General features: G+C 36.2%; 1 protein-coding gene across 6 annotated transcripts; it reads left to right on the forward strand.

The window, feature by feature from the left end:
• The first annotated feature begins 1,188 nt into the window (after positions 1–1,188).
• On the forward strand, positions 1,189–17,541 carry LOC114877998 (chromodomain-helicase-DNA-binding protein Mi-2 homolog). Of its 6 annotated transcripts, none has more exons than XM_029191286.2 (23): positions 1,189–1,459; positions 3,549–3,640; positions 3,712–3,834; positions 3,919–4,761; positions 5,368–5,530; positions 5,638–5,823; positions 6,569–6,758; positions 7,021–7,403; positions 7,481–7,650; positions 8,095–8,320; positions 8,394–8,857; positions 8,929–9,382; positions 9,458–9,775; positions 10,373–10,681; positions 11,489–11,757; positions 12,001–12,092; positions 12,150–12,354; positions 13,005–13,277; positions 13,523–13,804; positions 14,169–14,416; positions 14,961–15,246; positions 15,326–15,635; positions 15,696–17,541. In XM_029191286.2, the coding sequence occupies exons 1-23, from the start codon at positions 1,423–1,425 to the stop codon at positions 15,698–15,700; spliced, it is 5,928 nt and encodes a 1,975-aa protein (XP_029047119.1). In that variant the 5' UTR covers positions 1,189–1,422; the 3' UTR covers positions 15,701–17,541. The 6 variants fall into 6 exon arrangements, with proteins under 6 accessions (XP_029047119.1, XP_029047121.1, XP_029047120.1 ...); XM_029191288.2 differs by having other exon boundaries at positions 5,368–5,521; XM_029191287.2 differs by having other exon boundaries at positions 1,190–1,459; positions 7,021–7,394.
• The last annotated feature ends 4 nt before the right edge of the window (positions 17,542–17,545 follow it).

The following is a 17,545-nucleotide window of genomic DNA, read 5'->3' on the forward strand; positions in this document are numbered from 1 at the left end:
ATTTAAAGAGGGTCGGTCACCGTATGCCGCAACGCGTAAGCGTCGACGACCTGGCACGCGATATCGCGTGATCGGATATTTAGCATTAACAATAATATTTACAAGTATTTCCCTTACCAATAAAAAATATCGTTTTAAATATTAAATTTATTCAATTTCCATGGAGTGGGGGATTAAAATAGGGGAAATATTTGAAGTTGACCGAGCCATGTTTAAAAACTCGGATTCATGAAATCAGATAAAAATTACGCGCAATGAGTTCGCATTATCTTGTACGTGACAAATATAGTTTATTTCTACATGGATAATTTACGATAATTTAATAACCAATTTCCTAATTCAAATTTTCTCCAACTTGCTTTACTTTAATATATCGGTGCTGCAAGCGGTCGACATGCAAAATCAATAACATGCATATTACTACGTGTCCCTTAAATAATAAAAAAAAAAAAAAATAAGCATCCGAAAGAAAAAAAATAAAAGGAATCGATTGCATTCGGTTATCTTGTCTCTATCGAAAAGGTCGATACACGAGCACACCGTGTATTCGATGTATCTGTGTAAGTACACAGCTATTAATCATACCGCAAATCTGTACACCAATACTATTACAAGCCACATACGATTCTAACAATTTCGTTTGACTAAAATGGAGGATTTTCTTGCGTAATATTTAATCATTAATAATCAACGGCGACTCGCTTTCGCTATGAACAGAGACATATTCAAACGATACGGTTCTTTAAAATCGCGTCCATATTTTGTAATTAAGATGGATGCGTTTTAATCGATTAATAAACGAAAAATAATTTTTCTTGTAGATAGTAATAAAAGTACAAAAAAAAAGGGGAGGAAGAATAGAATGAAATTTGAAAAAAAAAAATAAAGGCAAAAGTAACGGGCGTGTATTGTAGAAAGGTATCGCTGGTTAAAGAAAAAAGATCTTTTCAAAAAGTAAAAAGCATTTTCTGTCGATTCGGTGATGAGAAGAGCAGAGGGGGGTAAGGGGGAATAAAAAGAAATAAATGCAACACGGTAGAGTCGGCCAGACCATTCGTATACTTTCAGCTACAGCACGCTCCGCTAACACATGGTGGACGAGGGACGCGGTGGGGGGAGAAGGGAAAGATTCTAACTCTCTCACAAGCGAAGAGAGGAAAGCGAGGGGAGAGAAAAACGGCGAGAAGTGGGGGGAGGGGGAACGAGAAGAACCGACGAATCGGGTGAGAGAAGAAGCATACAGCAGAAGGTGCACATCGGTGCACGTACGAGACGAAGTGACGGCACGCCGAAACCGAAACGCAAGAGCGTCGAGCCAGAAACGATTAATGTCGCATTTCCGTACTGTTTTTCTACACGATAGTCTTGTCCAGTGAGTGATATCCTCGGTGTTACGAACGTAATATCTGGTGATTTTAAAGAATGGCATCCGACGAGGAGGTGGACGAGAGCTACGCGGGTAAGGGCCACTGTGTTACGAATACTACCGGAAAGTTGTATCCTCGAGCACGCAGGACGCGCGCTTTTCGTACGATGGCTGCCATGTCAATTGGTCCTTCTATACTTTTCCACGCTATTTCGTTGTGTATTTTTTTCGGAAAATTTCTCGCGCGTTACTTTGGTTAGATTCAGTGTTAGGTTAACCGTTGTGCATCCAAAAATTCATCGAACCTCGAAGTCGAATGATTCTCTTCTCTCTCTTGATAAAAGAAAAACTAACCTTAGAATTGTCAAATAATTTCTCGACCGATACATCGTCAGCGATGTATCGTTTAACACGGGTAATAAAATTAGTTGTTAACCGTAATGCGTTTAACTTTTCCACTAAATCTAGTGTAGTAGTGGAGAGATATAGGTTATTGTTTACATTTAAATGCTTAGACAGAAATCACATGTTTCTTCGTGTTTCATTTATTTCTAGCGTTTCCATTGTTAGTTTAAAGGGATCGGTAGTTAATTATCGAATTTCCGTCTCGTCAAATAAGATAAATAATACTTTAAGCCTGTAACGTGATTTTCGATAAACTTACCGCCAATCGAGATTTCAATTAGATAATTACTAGATTTTTATATCGAATATTGAACAGTTAGCTTTATTTCCAAAATATAATATTTAATTATCGTTTCATAAATATTGCACTTTTTAATTGAATCCCATTTCCCTATCGTATGCGAATTTTTTTCTTTCATTGTTTCTTGACACAAAAAATTATAAATTACGCGTTAATTTCTGGTTTTTATCAAATAGACTCTGATACAATCTTAGTTCGCATGAATTATTCATAGTCAAAATAATATGAATATTTCAAATAACAATATCTACCGAAACATCAAAACATTGTTTAGCAGAATGACGTAAGACAGAATGTTTCTAATTAACGAAATAAAAAGCGAATCTGAAATATTATTTTGCAATACTCGGTTTCGTTTTCCGACCATCTGGTACTTTTGTGTGCGTGCACCGAAGTATACACACACCGTAATCGCGATATATAACTGCCGGTTCGAGTCTCGTGAAGATCGAGTTCTAGGGTTTATTAAAAATCTCTAGTACAACCTGTAATCACAACCTTTTTATATGATTGTAAGAAAAAAAAAAATTTTAATTGCCTGGAGTCTGCAGTAATATTATGAATATAAAATATAGACGGCCAATGCGGTGAGCCCTTTTGAAGAAAATGGCGGACGTATAACTCGCACAAAGCATTCACTGAACGTGGATTAGCCGAAAATAATTTATGTATTTTGATTGTTTCATTTTCATGTTTTTCATTATTCCCAAACCATAACCATCCACGTTCGCATAATTGATTCGTGCTTCGCAATCTGTTTATGATAAACTTTATCGTTTTAATTGTCCTACAAAAATAGAAAAATCGGTTTGTTATAAACGTTACTATCGATTTGGCAATTATCAGTCTCGACGTCGTTCAGCGAATCGAATGTTCTCACGTATAAGACTCATTAAAATTCTATTATATTTTTTTTTTTTTTTTTTTTTTTTAAAGCACTTTCGTGCTAAAAACATCGAGGTTTCGGGAAATACATAATATTTTTCAACGGATATTATAAACAGAAAAACTCGACTCTGGGGGAAAATTTACCGAATTTTCTGGAATAGCTTTTGAGCGGCAAAGCTTCTGTCCCCGCAGCATATGGGTAGAGCAATGGATGATATTATAAAAAATTCGAATCATTTCATAAATTATAATATATTAAACAGATAGAATAACGTTCATGTATTAGATTGTTTTTTAAACGATTGTTAATTATAGTTCCGAAAATATTGATTTCTGTGAAATATTAATTGAGATATTAATAGTTCACTGGGATACATATATCTAGTGAACTATTTTTAAACCTACATTGTAATGAATAGAGATATTGATTTTATGTAAGTCAGAAGCATACATTGAAATGAGTTAACATTAGCCATATGTATGTGACAAGTGTTGTAATAGAAAACTATTATGAGTATTTTAAGATATAAAAAAATTTTGCACATGGAAAAGAAATAAATTATATTGATTATAATTATTGATTTTTAGGGGAAGATGATATAGATGAAACTGGAGGTCAAGTTACAAATGTTAATCAACAAGTAGATGGTTCTTCTGACGCAGAAGAATCTCAGAGACTAGTAAGTATTATAAATCTATATTCATAAGAAAAACGTCTGAACTATTAATGATTAAATGTATTTCAACGCAGGAAGAAGATGATGATTATGAGCCGGAGGAAAGGAAAAAGAAGAAAGGGAAGAAACGAAAGGCAAGGAGCGAAGATAAAAAGGGGAAGAAAAAGAAGAAAAAGAAAAAATCTGATTCTGGAGATGTAACCATCTTTCTGTTACTATCTACTATCTATACAATTAATCTAAAATGTATTTATATATATTTCCCTTTTATTTTTCCATAGGAAAGCGATTTTGGAGGTGGTGGTGAAACAGGTGATGTAGCTGGAGATGATAGTGACTATGCAGGGAATAGAAAAAGTAGAAAATCTTCTTCCAGAAAGTCATCCAGTCATAATACATCAGCTCCGACAAATCAAGAGCCGACGACAGGCATGCCTACGATCGAGGAAGTGTGTAATACCTTCGGATTGACCGATGTACAGATAGAATACACCGACGCGGATTTCCAGAACTTAACGACATACAAATTGTTCCAACAACACGTTAGACCCCTTCTAACGAAGGAGAATCCAAAAGTGCCGATGTCGAAATTAATGATGCTGGTTGCTGCTAAATGGCGAGACTTCTCTGAACTGAATCCTCACACGCAACCGGACGCTGACGTGTCGTCCGCAAACGTGGACGAGGACAGTAGAAACGCGAGAGCGAATCGTGGGGGCGGGGTGCAGGAGGGTGAGGACGAGGAGGACGACGACGAGGACAGCGATAGAAAGCGAAAATCGCGGGGCTCCAGAGCGAAGAAAGGGAAGAAAGCTTCCAAGGTGCCGACGCTCAAGATAAAACTTGGTAAACGCAAACGGGGAAGCTCGGACGAGGAGGCGGAGGGCAGCGGCGCCGGCACCGACAGAGATTCCGACATGGAGTTCGAACAGATGTTGGCCGATGCCGAGGAACCCACCGGCACGGACGGCTCCACTAAAGGCAACACGGAGGAGAACGGGGTCGAACCGCCGGCGGAACCACCTGTTCGCAGGAAGGCGAAGACTAAAATCGGAAACAAAACTAAGAAGAAAAAAAAGACGAAAACAACGTCCAAGTTTCCGGATGGAGAGGAGGGCCTTCAGGTATATAGCCGAGTTTAACCCTTTCGCTGCCAGGCGAATTTTTGAACAGTGGGCCAGAAATTGCATATTAAGAATTTTGTAATGGCAAAGAACTGCGAAATGTATTAAAATAACGGTACAATCTTGCCAATGCCACATTTTTGTTAGTGGTGGTCAATGGTGCTATAGAATCCCATGGGACCACACTTTCGCTGCCAGGCGAATTTTTGAACTTGTGCCAGTGGGCCAGAAATTGCATATTAAAAATTTTGTAATGACAAAACACTGGGAAATGTATTAAAATAACGGTACAATCTTGCCAATGCCACATTTTTCTTAGTGGTGGTCAATGGTGCTATAAAATCCCATGGGACCACACTTTCGCTGCCAGGCGAATTTTTGAACTTGCACCAGTGGGCCAGAAATTGCATATTAAAAATTTTGTAATGACAAAACACTGGGAAATGTATTAAAATAACGGTACAATCTTGCCAATGCCACATTTTTCTTAGTGGTGGTCAATGGTGCTATAAAATCCCATAGGACCACAGTGGCAGCGAAAGGGTTAATAACGCAGTATATTTGTTTCTTCTGCTGTACGTAATCTTTCTCTCTTTAACTGTCCAGACTGATCATCAAGATTATTGCGAAGTATGCCAGCAAGGTGGAGAAATCATATTATGCGACACTTGTCCCAGAGCGTACCACTTGGTATGTTTAGAGCCTGAATTGGAAGAAACACCTGAAGGAAAATGGAGTTGTCCTCATTGCGAAGGAGAAGGTATTACAGGTAGTTTCCTCGTAACCCTACACCTTCTGTCCCATCCAACGCGTTCAAGTGCATTCTACACAAACATTAATCATTACTGAATATTTAGATATTCGTTTGATTCCCAGGTGCAGCCGAGGACGACGACGAACATATGGAATTCTGTAGAATATGTAAAGACGGTGGTGAATTGTTATGTTGTGATAGTTGTACCAGCGCGTACCATACGCATTGTTTGAATCCACCGCTGTCGGAGATCCCTGACGGAGATTGGAAGTGTCCAAGGTGTTCTTGTCCGCCTATACCTGGAAAAGGTAAAAAGATATTCAGTGATACATATTATATGTATGGGTAATTGATACAGTGGGTCCAAAAAGTATTTGTACATTTAAAACAGAGTACCTCGTTTAAAATTGAAGCAAATAACTTAAGGTTTCTCGAGAAGCTATACAAATTAATCGAATAAAATATGTGCTTTCGTCGTTTTAAAAAATTACAATTTGTTGAAATTGTGAAAGAAAAATAGTGGAGGGTAATTTTTCAACTTTTTTATGTAAGCCTGAAAATTTAAAATATTTCTTTTGTAGGTTCAAATAAGTAATTAATTTAGTAATTAATTTTAAGTAATTAAAATTTCCAAAAATCTCGACTTTTCATCTAAGAACGTGACCTTCAAATTAATTTTAAGCATTTTAACTTAAAATTTAAATTCATTTTATATAATTGAGACAGTTCATATTTCATTAATTCATTCATTCTAGCCCTCAATTAAAAGATTTGTTGTAATAATATTTATTGAAGGATTTTCTTTGGAAATATTTATAAAATTTCAATGTAATATTAAATTTTTTTGTCCTTTATATTTTATACGTTCTTAGATGAAAAGTCGAGATTTTCAGAAATTTTAATTACCTCTAACTTTTAAATAGTAAATTAATTTGTATAGCTTCTCAAGAAACCTCAATTCATTTAGTTCAATTTTAAACAAAGTATTCTGTTTTAAATGGTGTGCAAATACTTTTTGGATCCACTGTATATAATCTTATATTTCCTCGACAGTTGCAAAAATCTTAACATGGAGGTGGAAAGAGTGTTCGGAATCGCCATCGGAGGAGCCTTCGACGAGTAAAGCTGCGCCTAAGCAACGTAAAATACGGGAATTCTTTGTGAAATGGGCAGATATGTCTTATTGGCATTGCGATTGGATCACAGAATTACAGCTCGACGTTTTCCACCCTCTTATGTTCAGGTATAATGTTGATTAAATAAGAAACAATATATTAGGTGTACAAATTAATTCAGTGCCTTCTTAATTATTGTATTTAATTTGAATATTTGAAAAGTGACAATTATTTCAATAATTGGAATTACTATGGCTTTTTAAAAATGAATCTTTAATTAAAATAAAGAGGCAACTGAATTAATTTGTACACCTAATAATTTCTCTTACAATCATGATCAACCTTCAATTTAAATTTATTATTTAAAATTTAAAAAATTTTTTAAATTAGGAACTATTCAAGAAAGTACGACATGGACGAGCCACCAAAGTTAGAAGAACCATTAGACGAAAGCGATACCCGTGTGAAACGATTGAAGGAACAGGATGGTGCCCTGAACAGGGACGATTATAATTTAGAAGAACGGTTTTATCGTTACGGAGTTCGTCCAGAATGGCTCGTCGTGCATCGTGTGATTAATCACCGCCTATCCAGAGACGGCAGAGCCACGTATCTCGTTAAATGGCGAGAACTTGGCTACGACCAGGCCACTTGGGAGGACGAGCACGAAGATATTCCTGGTTTAAAGCAGGCTATCGAGTACTATTTGGATCTCAGAGCAGCGAATTGTTGCGACGGTAGCACCTCTCGCAAGGGCAAGAAGGGTGAGAAGAGTCGGTTAATTTATTCTCTGTTTCCTTTTCTATCTATAATCATAAGCGTACGAATAAACCACGTGTCGTGTGTTCAGGTAAGGGGAAAAAATCAAAGACTCGCGAGCTTATCGACGACGAGGAGAGGACACCCAAACGGTACACTCCACCGCCTGATAAACCCACGACGGATCTTAAGAAAAAGTATGAGCGACAGCCGGAATACTTGGATCAAACTGGGATGCAGTTGCATCCTTATCAGTTAGAAGTAAATATAAATTCTATATGATATTTTAACCCTTTGCGGACCAACATAATTGTCATAGTAATTTATAATTCCAAACATACTGTGTTATATTCTTGATATAAGGACTTATAATATATTTGAAGGATGGAATTATTCCTGTGATTTAAATTAATAATAGTCTCTGCAAGCTTAAGAATGCCCTGTCTCCAAAGGGTTAACCCTTTCCAAAATTGTCCAAACACAATTATCATAGTAATTTATAATTTATAATTAAAAAGTTATACTTTTGATACAAAACACAGCTATAAGTATAGACAGTAATGATTTATAATACATGCTTTGAAGGATGGAATTATTACTTCCTTTAATTTAAATTAATAAGTCTCTGCAAGCTTAAGAATGCCCCGTCCCCAAAGGGTTAACATTTTCCTTAATGAACATATAATAATTTCATCATTTTTTCAGGGTTTGAACTGGTTAAGATATTCATGGGGCCAAGGAATAGATACAATTTTAGCAGACGAGATGGGCTTAGGGAAAACCATCCAGACCATTACATTCTTGTATTCTCTGTACAAAGAAGGACATTGCAAAGGACCTTTCCTCGTGTCTGTTCCTTTATCAACCATTATAAATTGGGAACGTGAATTTGAAACCTGGGCGCCTGATTTTTATTGTGTCACCTATGTTGGTTAGTATACCAAAAGAAAAATGATCACTTTATTCATAGTATGTTAATTAATATTCCCTGTTTTAATCTTCAGGTGACAAAGACAGTCGCATCGTGATCCGCGAGAACGAATTATCCTTCGAGGAGGGTGCTGTCCGCGGGGGTCGAGCATCGAAGATCCGATCGAGCCAAATTAAATTCAACGTCCTCCTCACCAGCTACGAGCTGATCTCCATCGATTCAGCCTGTCTGGGATCGATCGACTGGGCCGTGTTGGTGGTGGACGAGGCGCACAGGCTAAAATCAAATCAGTCAAAATTCTTCAGATTATTAGCCTCTTACAATATCGCCTACAAATTACTCCTAACCGGTACCCCATTGCAAAATAACTTGGAGGAACTTTTCCACTTATTGAATTTCCTGTGTCGAGACAAGTTCAACGATCTGGCCGCTTTCCAAAACGAGTTCGCTGATATTTCAAAGGAGGAGCAAGTAAAGAAACTGCACGAATTGCTTGGACCTCACATGTTGAGGAGATTAAAGGCTGATGTATTAAAGGTACATGGCTCCTCTATTTCTCCTTTCCTTAAAAATTCAGCGCCATTAACTGCATACTTTTTGTTCCGCAGAATATGCCAAGCAAGTCAGAATTCATTGTACGCGTTGAATTATCTCCTATGCAAAAGAAATATTACAAATACATCTTAACGAGAAACTTTGAAGCTCTGAACCCCAAGGGCGGTGGTCAACAAGTGTCTCTGTTGAATATCATGATGGATCTTAAGAAGTGCTGCAATCACCCTTACTTATTCCCAGCTGCGTCCCAGGAAGCACCAACTGCGCCAAATGGAACCTATGAGACCTCTGCGTTGATCAAAGCAGCTGGGAAATTAGTGTTGTTAAGCAAAATGTTGAAGAAATTGAGGGACGATGGGCATAGAGTACTGATCTTTTCTCAGATGACTAAGATGCTGGATATCCTTGAGGATTACCTGGAAGGCGAAGGGTACAAGTATGAGAGAATTGATGGTAACATCACTGGAGCTCAACGACAGGAAGCCATTGATAGATTTAATGCTCCTGGTATGTTCGCAGACATATTTATTGTTCTCAGAAATCATTTAACCAGGGAAATCATTAATTCTTTCTTTTAAACAGGTGCTCAGCAATTTGTCTTTTTACTCTCCACTCGTGCTGGCGGTCTGGGCATAAATTTGGCAACTGCCGATACTGTAATCATTTATGATTCAGACTGGAATCCGCATAATGATATCCAAGCGTTCAGCAGAGCTCACAGAATCGGTCAGGCTAATAAAGTAATGATCTATAGATTCGTGACGCGTAATTCTGTGGAGGAGCGAGTCACTCAGGTGGCGAAACGTAAAATGATGCTGACGCATCTGGTCGTCAGGCCTGGAATGGGTGGAAAGGGGGCTAATTTCAGTAAACAAGAACTCGATGACATTTTACGGTTCGGTAAGATCCTCAGTGCTAAATAAATTTGATAAGACTTGTGTTTTACTGGTCAGTATTTAAATATGAAGGGTCAGTATTTAACACTAGAACTACCAAAGGAATCAACATTACTGCTTCCTAGTTTCTTTTTTTAAATTAAAAAATTTTATCAAGGTATTTTTGCTGGAATGAATGTTGGCTATTGTCGAGATAAAGAATAGATTATGTTTCACATATATTTATTTAATTTTCTGTATTATTTTCAACTTGGAAATTAGTGTGCATCAAATGTCACTAGTTCTAGTACAAAATACAAAATTTTATTTATATTTAAATTTTTATTTCTATAATTTTTATTTTAACTATTTCCTATATTTTTAATATTATATAAAATTTTATTTTATTTATTTAATAATCTAAATTTAATAAAAATCAAAATTAATTTCTTTAAATTAAAATTTTAACTTAATTTTACTTAAATAAATAAATTTTTAATCCTTTAAAAAGTTAAATCCTTTGGTCAGCATCCTTCCATACTGACCATTTTGGTAATAAAATACTGACCATTTAATTTGTTGCCATTTTTGATAATAAATCTCTTCTAATCCTTCTTATTAGGTACCGAGGAACTGTTCAAAGAAGAAGAAGGTAAAGAAGACGAGGCAATTCATTACGACGACAAAGCAGTTGCTGAATTATTAGACAGAAGCAAAGAGGGTATCGAACAGAAAGAGAACTGGGCGAATGAGTATTTAAGTTCCTTCAAAGTCGCGTCGTACGTGACGAAGGAAGGTGAAACAGAGGAGGAAGCAGACACAGAGATTATAAAACAGGAAGCCGAGAACACGGATCCTGCTTATTGGATCAAACTCTTGAGGCATCATTACGAACAACAGCAAGAGGACATTGCTAGAACGCTTGGAAAAGGTACACTGTCGTCCATAAGTCGCCTCTTTAACCCTAATCACTCACATGGGGTCATATAGACCCCGCTTCAAAAATTTTTGAAATAGTATTTAATGCAGAGAAAATGGAAAGCACGTATTCCTGAAGTATTCAATTTATATGGAGATCTGAGAAAAGTTCTGATAATTTAAAAATTAAAGAAAAACCACTTTTTCATTCAAAAATTCATAACCTTTTCAATTTTGGTTATATTTGGCTGAAATTTTATTTTTATCATCTAGGGACATCATATTTTGAGAAAAAAATCTCTGAAGTTGATGCTGGGGTCTTTCAAACCCTTAGTGAGTGATTAGGGTTAAAACGGAATACTTGTTAAAATTGGACCTAACGGCTAGAGACTTTTTGAGAAGCTATAAAAATTTATGCACTAGATGATTTTATCGTTTTAATAAAATTAGTTTGTAAATAATACTGAAGGGTACATTTTAGAATCCTTTTTTTTTGGCTTGCAATGAAAATTAAAAACATACATTTTTTAGGTCTAATTAAGCTATAATCGACTAATCGAGATCAGTCAACGTGTCTAAAACTTATAAGCAATAGAAGCTAGTGATTTTCATTACAAGCCCAAAAGAAATTATTATAAAAAGTGACCTTCAGTAATTTTATTAAAACGACAAAAGCACGTCATCTAGTGTATCAATTTTTATAGCTTCTAAAAAATCCCAAGTGATTTGGTTCAATTTTAAAAAGAGTAGTCTGTTTTAGAGAGTGTCTGGTGACTCTTTTTATTTAAATAGATGATTGATAAATTATAATTAATTCTAGGTAAACGAATACGTAAGCAAGTGAACTACAACGATGGAGTGGTTACTGGTGATCAGAGCACAAGAGATGATCAACCCTGGCAAGAGAACCTGTCCGATTACAACAGCGACTTCAGTGCACCGAGTGACGATGATAAAGAAGACGATGACTTCGATGAAAAGGGTGACGGGGATCTTTTGTCTCGCAGAAGCAGGCGAAGATTGGAGAGAAGAGACGAGAAGGATCGTCCTCTTCCTCCGTTGCTTGCACGGGTTAATGGGAACATTGAGGTACGTACGTACTTCTATAGGGTGTCCCCTGAGAATGGGGGGTTGTTGGGGTGATTCTGAACAACTGAGTGTTTTTCGTTAATAACTCAAAAACGCAGCCTCAACCAACATTTTGGTAAAGGAAAAAGTTGCTCAGAATCACCCCAGTTACCACCCCTTAGGAACCAAAGCGAGTTCCGGGACACCCTGTATATTTTCATAATTAAATTGTTAATGGAATTCTAATGTGATTCCCTTGTTTAGGTGTTAGGCTTCAATGCCAGGCAAAGAAAAGCATTCCTCAATGCGATTATGCGTTACGGCATGCCACCGCAGGACGCGTTCAACTCTCAGTGGTTAGTCAGTCGCTCAGAATACGATTGTTAGTCAGCCAAATTAAAATACTGTTAAAGTATATTGTCGCATTTCAGGCTGGTGCGCGATCTGAGGGGTAAATCGGAGAAGAACTTCAAGGCGTACGTTTCCCTGTTCATGCGACACCTCTGCGAGCCCGGTGCCGACAACGCTGAAGCTTTTGCGGACGGCGTACCACGAGAGGGTCTCAGCAGGCAGCACGTTCTGACGAGAATCGGAGTGATGTCTTTAATTAGAAAAAAGGTACGCTTCTATGCTGACAGTTTCATCTTAAAACTGACATTTTTTAATTTCAGTATTCAAATTTTTAAGTTTCAGAATATGAAATTTCAAAAATATTAACCCTTTAACTGCGGGTACTTTTAGCACAGCCGATCGCTCTAATTTTAAATTATATTACTGAAGTGATATTCTATTTTAAAATATTTTTTTTATTGCATTTATTTTATTTTTATTTTAGTGGTATACAAGCCACAGCCGCCATTTGACTTTAATTTTAACAATTTCCATCTTGATTGAAGATTTGAGATGCTTTTTGCATCTCTTATCAACGAGGGTGGTCTAGGGATTTTCAGTTCCCTATATTGCCCAAGGAACTCTCATCCACGCGCCTATTATAGGTTGGCAGCACTCCCGATCCTGTTCCCGCGCATTTTGAATCTGTACCATTCAATTTTCTCACTTTTCTCATTCATTACACAATTCAGCAATACTTTTAATTCTAATTTTCTTCAATACTGTTAAGTTCTCCTTGCACTCCCGCCGCTATTTGATTAGCAAAAATTAACACACCCACCTCTGGCTGTAATTTTAGTATTTGGTGTGTAAATCACACTCGCAGTTAAAGGGTTAAAGAATTCACAAGATTTTTTAAAAATAAATTTTACTTCCAGGTACAAGAGTTCGAGCACATAAACGGATATTATTCCATGCCCGAGATGATCCGAAAACCTGTCGAGCCCGTGAAAGTGGAACCTGGCGCAGAAGCAGCGACCGGCACGAGTAGCACCAGTGCCACACCTGCTACGTCGAACGCGCCCAGTCCGAGTCCTGCTGCAACTCCAACTCCGCTTACAGTTCCCGGAACAGCCAGCACAGAAACGAGCAAGGTCAATTCCGATGCCTCTGAGGCGAAGGAATGTAAAGAGGAGCCAAAAGACAAAGATGTTAGTGTCTTTTTTAAAATCGTATTATTGTAACAAATTTATTTATTTTTTTATTTATTTCCTTGTATACGAGTAAACATCCCTTTAGTGTACATACAGTGCGGTTATAATTACAATAGTGTGTCACTAGAATTACCAGAGTTGGTAATACATTAACTGTGTTCAAGTAGTCTAACAAAATGATTTTAAAATTAAATAAAGAGAAGAAATCAATACGTATACAATAAAATTATGATTATTTTTAGAGCGTAGACGGGAAAGACGTGAAGGAAGAACCGAAAGATGCGAAGGAGGAGGAGGATAGTAACGCAGAGAAGGATAAAGAGAAGGAAGATGTGAAGAAAGAAGAGAAGGACGCGGACACGGAAGGAACCGACAAAGAGAAGGATGCAAAAGATGTTAAGGATGAGAAATCAGCGGCGAAGAGCGACGAGAAAGTAGAAAGTAGTGATAATAAACCAAAACAAGATTCAGAAGAGGACGTGGTTATTGTTAAAGATGATGAGGAAGAAACTGAAAAGCGAGAGGTATTTAAAAATTCCACGGTTATTAGGTGTACAAATTGATTTGGTGCCTTTGGTATTCTTAATTACCAAAGTAATTAATTATTTCCTAATTACTATTTTAAATTTCAACCTTTTCTTGAGTTTCTATGTATCTGAAAAGTGGCAGAAAAATATAATAACAATAACAATTATTTCAATAATTAAAATTACTACAATTTATAGAAAATAAATCTTTTGTTAAAAATATTTCAATAATTAAAATTGCTATGATTTAAAGAAAATAAATCTTCTGTTAAAAATAAAGGCACAGAATTAATTTGTACATCTAATAAATAGTTATAACTTTTCCTACTGTTTATTATATTTTTTTCTGTTATATTTACAGGATAAGGACAGCAAAGATAAAGATGTAAAGGACTGTGATTCAGAGATACTGAAACCCAAACGCAAATTCATGTTCAACATTGCAGACGGTGGTTTTACAGAATTACATACACTGTGGTTGAACGAGGAAAAAGCTGCAGTACCTGGTCGCGAATACGAAATATGGCATCGAAGACACGACTACTGGCTACTGGCTGGTATCGTTACACACGGCTATGGACGCTGGCAAGACATCCAAAACGACATCAGGTGAAATATATAACTCATAATTTAAGCTAGAAAAATATGGCTCGTATTTTACTGGCCAGTATTTTATTTAAATCCTTTGGTCAGGCGTTAAAGCTAACCGTTTAGTATTTTTATACTGACCGTTTAATATTAGGTGTACAAATTAATTCGGTGCCTTTGCTTCTTTTAATTAATGGCTTATTTTTAAGAGGTTATAGTAATTACAATTGAATTTATTGTTATCGATATCATATTCTCGTGCCATTTTTCAAATTCACAAAAACGGGGGAAAATATTCGAATTTAAAATAGTAACTAGGAAAAATATTAATTTGTCTCGCGCCATTTTTCAAATTCACAGAAGCGCGGGAAAATATTCGAATTTAAAATAGTAACTAAATAATAGAGTGTAATATTAAAGGTACCGAATTAATTTGTACACCTAATATTTTTATAACGATTGTTTTGATAATAAAATACTGACCGAAAGTTGATTTAAATACCGACCATTTAATTTGTTACCAAAAAATATTGCCCGAGTTATTGATTGCGTTATTTTCCCCCAGGTTCGCGATAATAAATGAACCGTTCAAAATGGACGTGGGTAAGGGTAACTTTTTAGAGATAAAGAATAAATTCCTGGCCCGACGCTTTAAGCTATTGGAACAAGCGTTGGTGATAGAGGAACAATTGAGAAGAGCAGCGTACCTGAATCTAACGCAGGATCCAAATCATCCTGCGATGAGCCTGAATGCAAGATTTGCCGAAGTCGAGTGCCTTGCAGAATCGCATCAACACCTTAGTAAAGAAAGCCTTGCGGGCAATAAACCAGCGAACGCTGTATTGCATAAAGTAAAGTATCATTGTTGTAAATGGATGCAGTTAATGATATAACACAATTGAATGCTAATGATTATATTTTTATTTACAGGTACTAAATCAATTAGAAGAACTACTGTCTGATATGAAATCAGACGTGAGTCGTTTACCGGCAACGTTAGCTCGTATTCCACCGGTTGCTCAAAGACTTCAGATGTCTGAAAGGTCGATATTGAGCCGACTGGCCGCCACCGCACCCGGTGGCAGTAGTTCTCAGTCTGGTCAGGCAGCCCTGTTAGCACAACAATTTCCAGCAGGCTTCTCTGGAGGACAATTACCGGCTACATTTGCCGGTGCTGCCAACTTTGGCAATTTTAGACCACAATACTCAGTACCGGGTCAACCACCGCAAGGTTTCACAGGTGCGTAATAAGCGATAAAGAAAGTGAAGATTTTTATTTACATGGATATTTACATTTCAGCTTGAAGATTAAATGGTTGACAGACAATGGCTCAAACGTGAACTCGTAATGGCGCAAATTACACTACCTTAATGAGATCGTGTGCGCTATATTATTTTTCGTAAATTACGATTTTTAGCTGAATTTCATTAGAGAAAAGACGCTAAAGTATTAAAAAAAAGAAAGAAAAAAAAATGAAAAAAACACACGCGTAATATCTTACATCTAAATTACATTATTCCTGTATTTATTACATGTACATTCGAGGGTTAGCATCAAGATTTTCATGTTTTGTATTTATACAATACGGTCCTTGTGGAAAGTGGCATAAATTATTTTCTTAAACTAATTTAAGAGCATGATTTATACCTCTTCATCGACCGGAGTGTATCGTATCGTAACGATAAGTACATTTTACTTAAAGAAAAAAAAAAAGAAAACTTATTTAAGAGATATAGATTTGCGTGGATCGTAAGGTGCGCTGATTAGACGCGCTAATTATTCTGATAATTTATTCACTTCTTTTTTTTTCCACGACAATAATTTCGTTTTGGATACCTGAACGACTTAATTACGGTCCAAGATATCACGGTATCTTTGGTCTATTATTTAACGGTTCAATCATTTTCTTTGGATTGCATGTTTACATATGAGTACCAAGAAACGCTACCAACAATGATTACTGACAACAATGTACGATAAACAATGGCAATCATTTTAGTTAAGACTGACGTGTTAACATATTACATTCGAGATAATTCATTTCATACACACACACACATACACACACTATATATGATACACGCTACTGTAATGCATGGGTTTTATATAATAATTAAATAAGAACGATGAGGTTTTTCATACACACTTTAATCCTCATTTTTCAACTATTAGGTGTACAAATTAATTCGGTGCCATTGCTTTTTTTAATTAATGGCTTATTTTTGAGAGGTTATAGTAACTACAATTATTGAATTTATCGATATCGTATTCTCGCGCCATTTTTCAATTTCGCAAAAGCGCGGGAAAATAGTTCGAATTTTAAATAGTAATTAAGGTACCGAATTCATTTGTACACCTAATATTCAAATAAATCATGGATACTATATATGTGTATGTATATTTACACGAGAGTCGAAAAGAGAGCAGAGGCACAAAAAAAAAAATAAGTCTGTTTGATACTTAAGTATTATAACAATGCACACGGTAATAATTACACTAATACGTAATTCAATGTTTCAGGGAACCGAATTCCTTTAACTCGTGATTCACAATTAAGCGCAAGATCATTAAGTAGGACTTAGGTTCGAATTTGATAATTCAGTCATAATTTGATAATACTTTGTATATATTGTCGATTTTTCCATAACGTTCTGCACCATTGTAACAGGAACACACACACAGGTATATTATATAGTATTCATAAGGTAAAAAACAGAAAGCACCTAAACGCATCCCATGCATTATATTAGTAATACAATTATATAAATGTAATTACGACAGGAAGGTTTAACAAGTTTTCAGTAAACACATTAATTGTTCGATCTTTTCTACCCCCCCAGATGCGAGACGACACTAGAGCATTTTAATTTTCAATTAACCAGTTTGCCAAATTACTGCGCTGGCACATGATGATAAGTTTTCAAGGGTAATTTAGGATGTAGCCAAGGAATTTAAGAGAATGCGAGTGAGAGAGTGAGAGAAAGTGAGAGAGAAAGGAATGAATGGACAAGATAAATTGAAAAGTAAGTCAAACCACGGAAAATCGTTTGTTGTATGTATTAGTTCTGCTGGAATAAATTAATAATAATTAGAAATTACAGTGGTACTTAATATTTCTGTTTAATAAATTGTGAATCTCTTGAAAGGTA

This window comes from Osmia bicornis, chromosome 16, assembly GCF_907164935.1.
Source record: "Osmia bicornis bicornis chromosome 16, iOsmBic2.1, whole genome shotgun sequence".
In the NCBI taxonomy this organism is placed as follows: domain Eukaryota; kingdom Metazoa; phylum Arthropoda; class Insecta; order Hymenoptera; family Megachilidae; genus Osmia; species Osmia bicornis.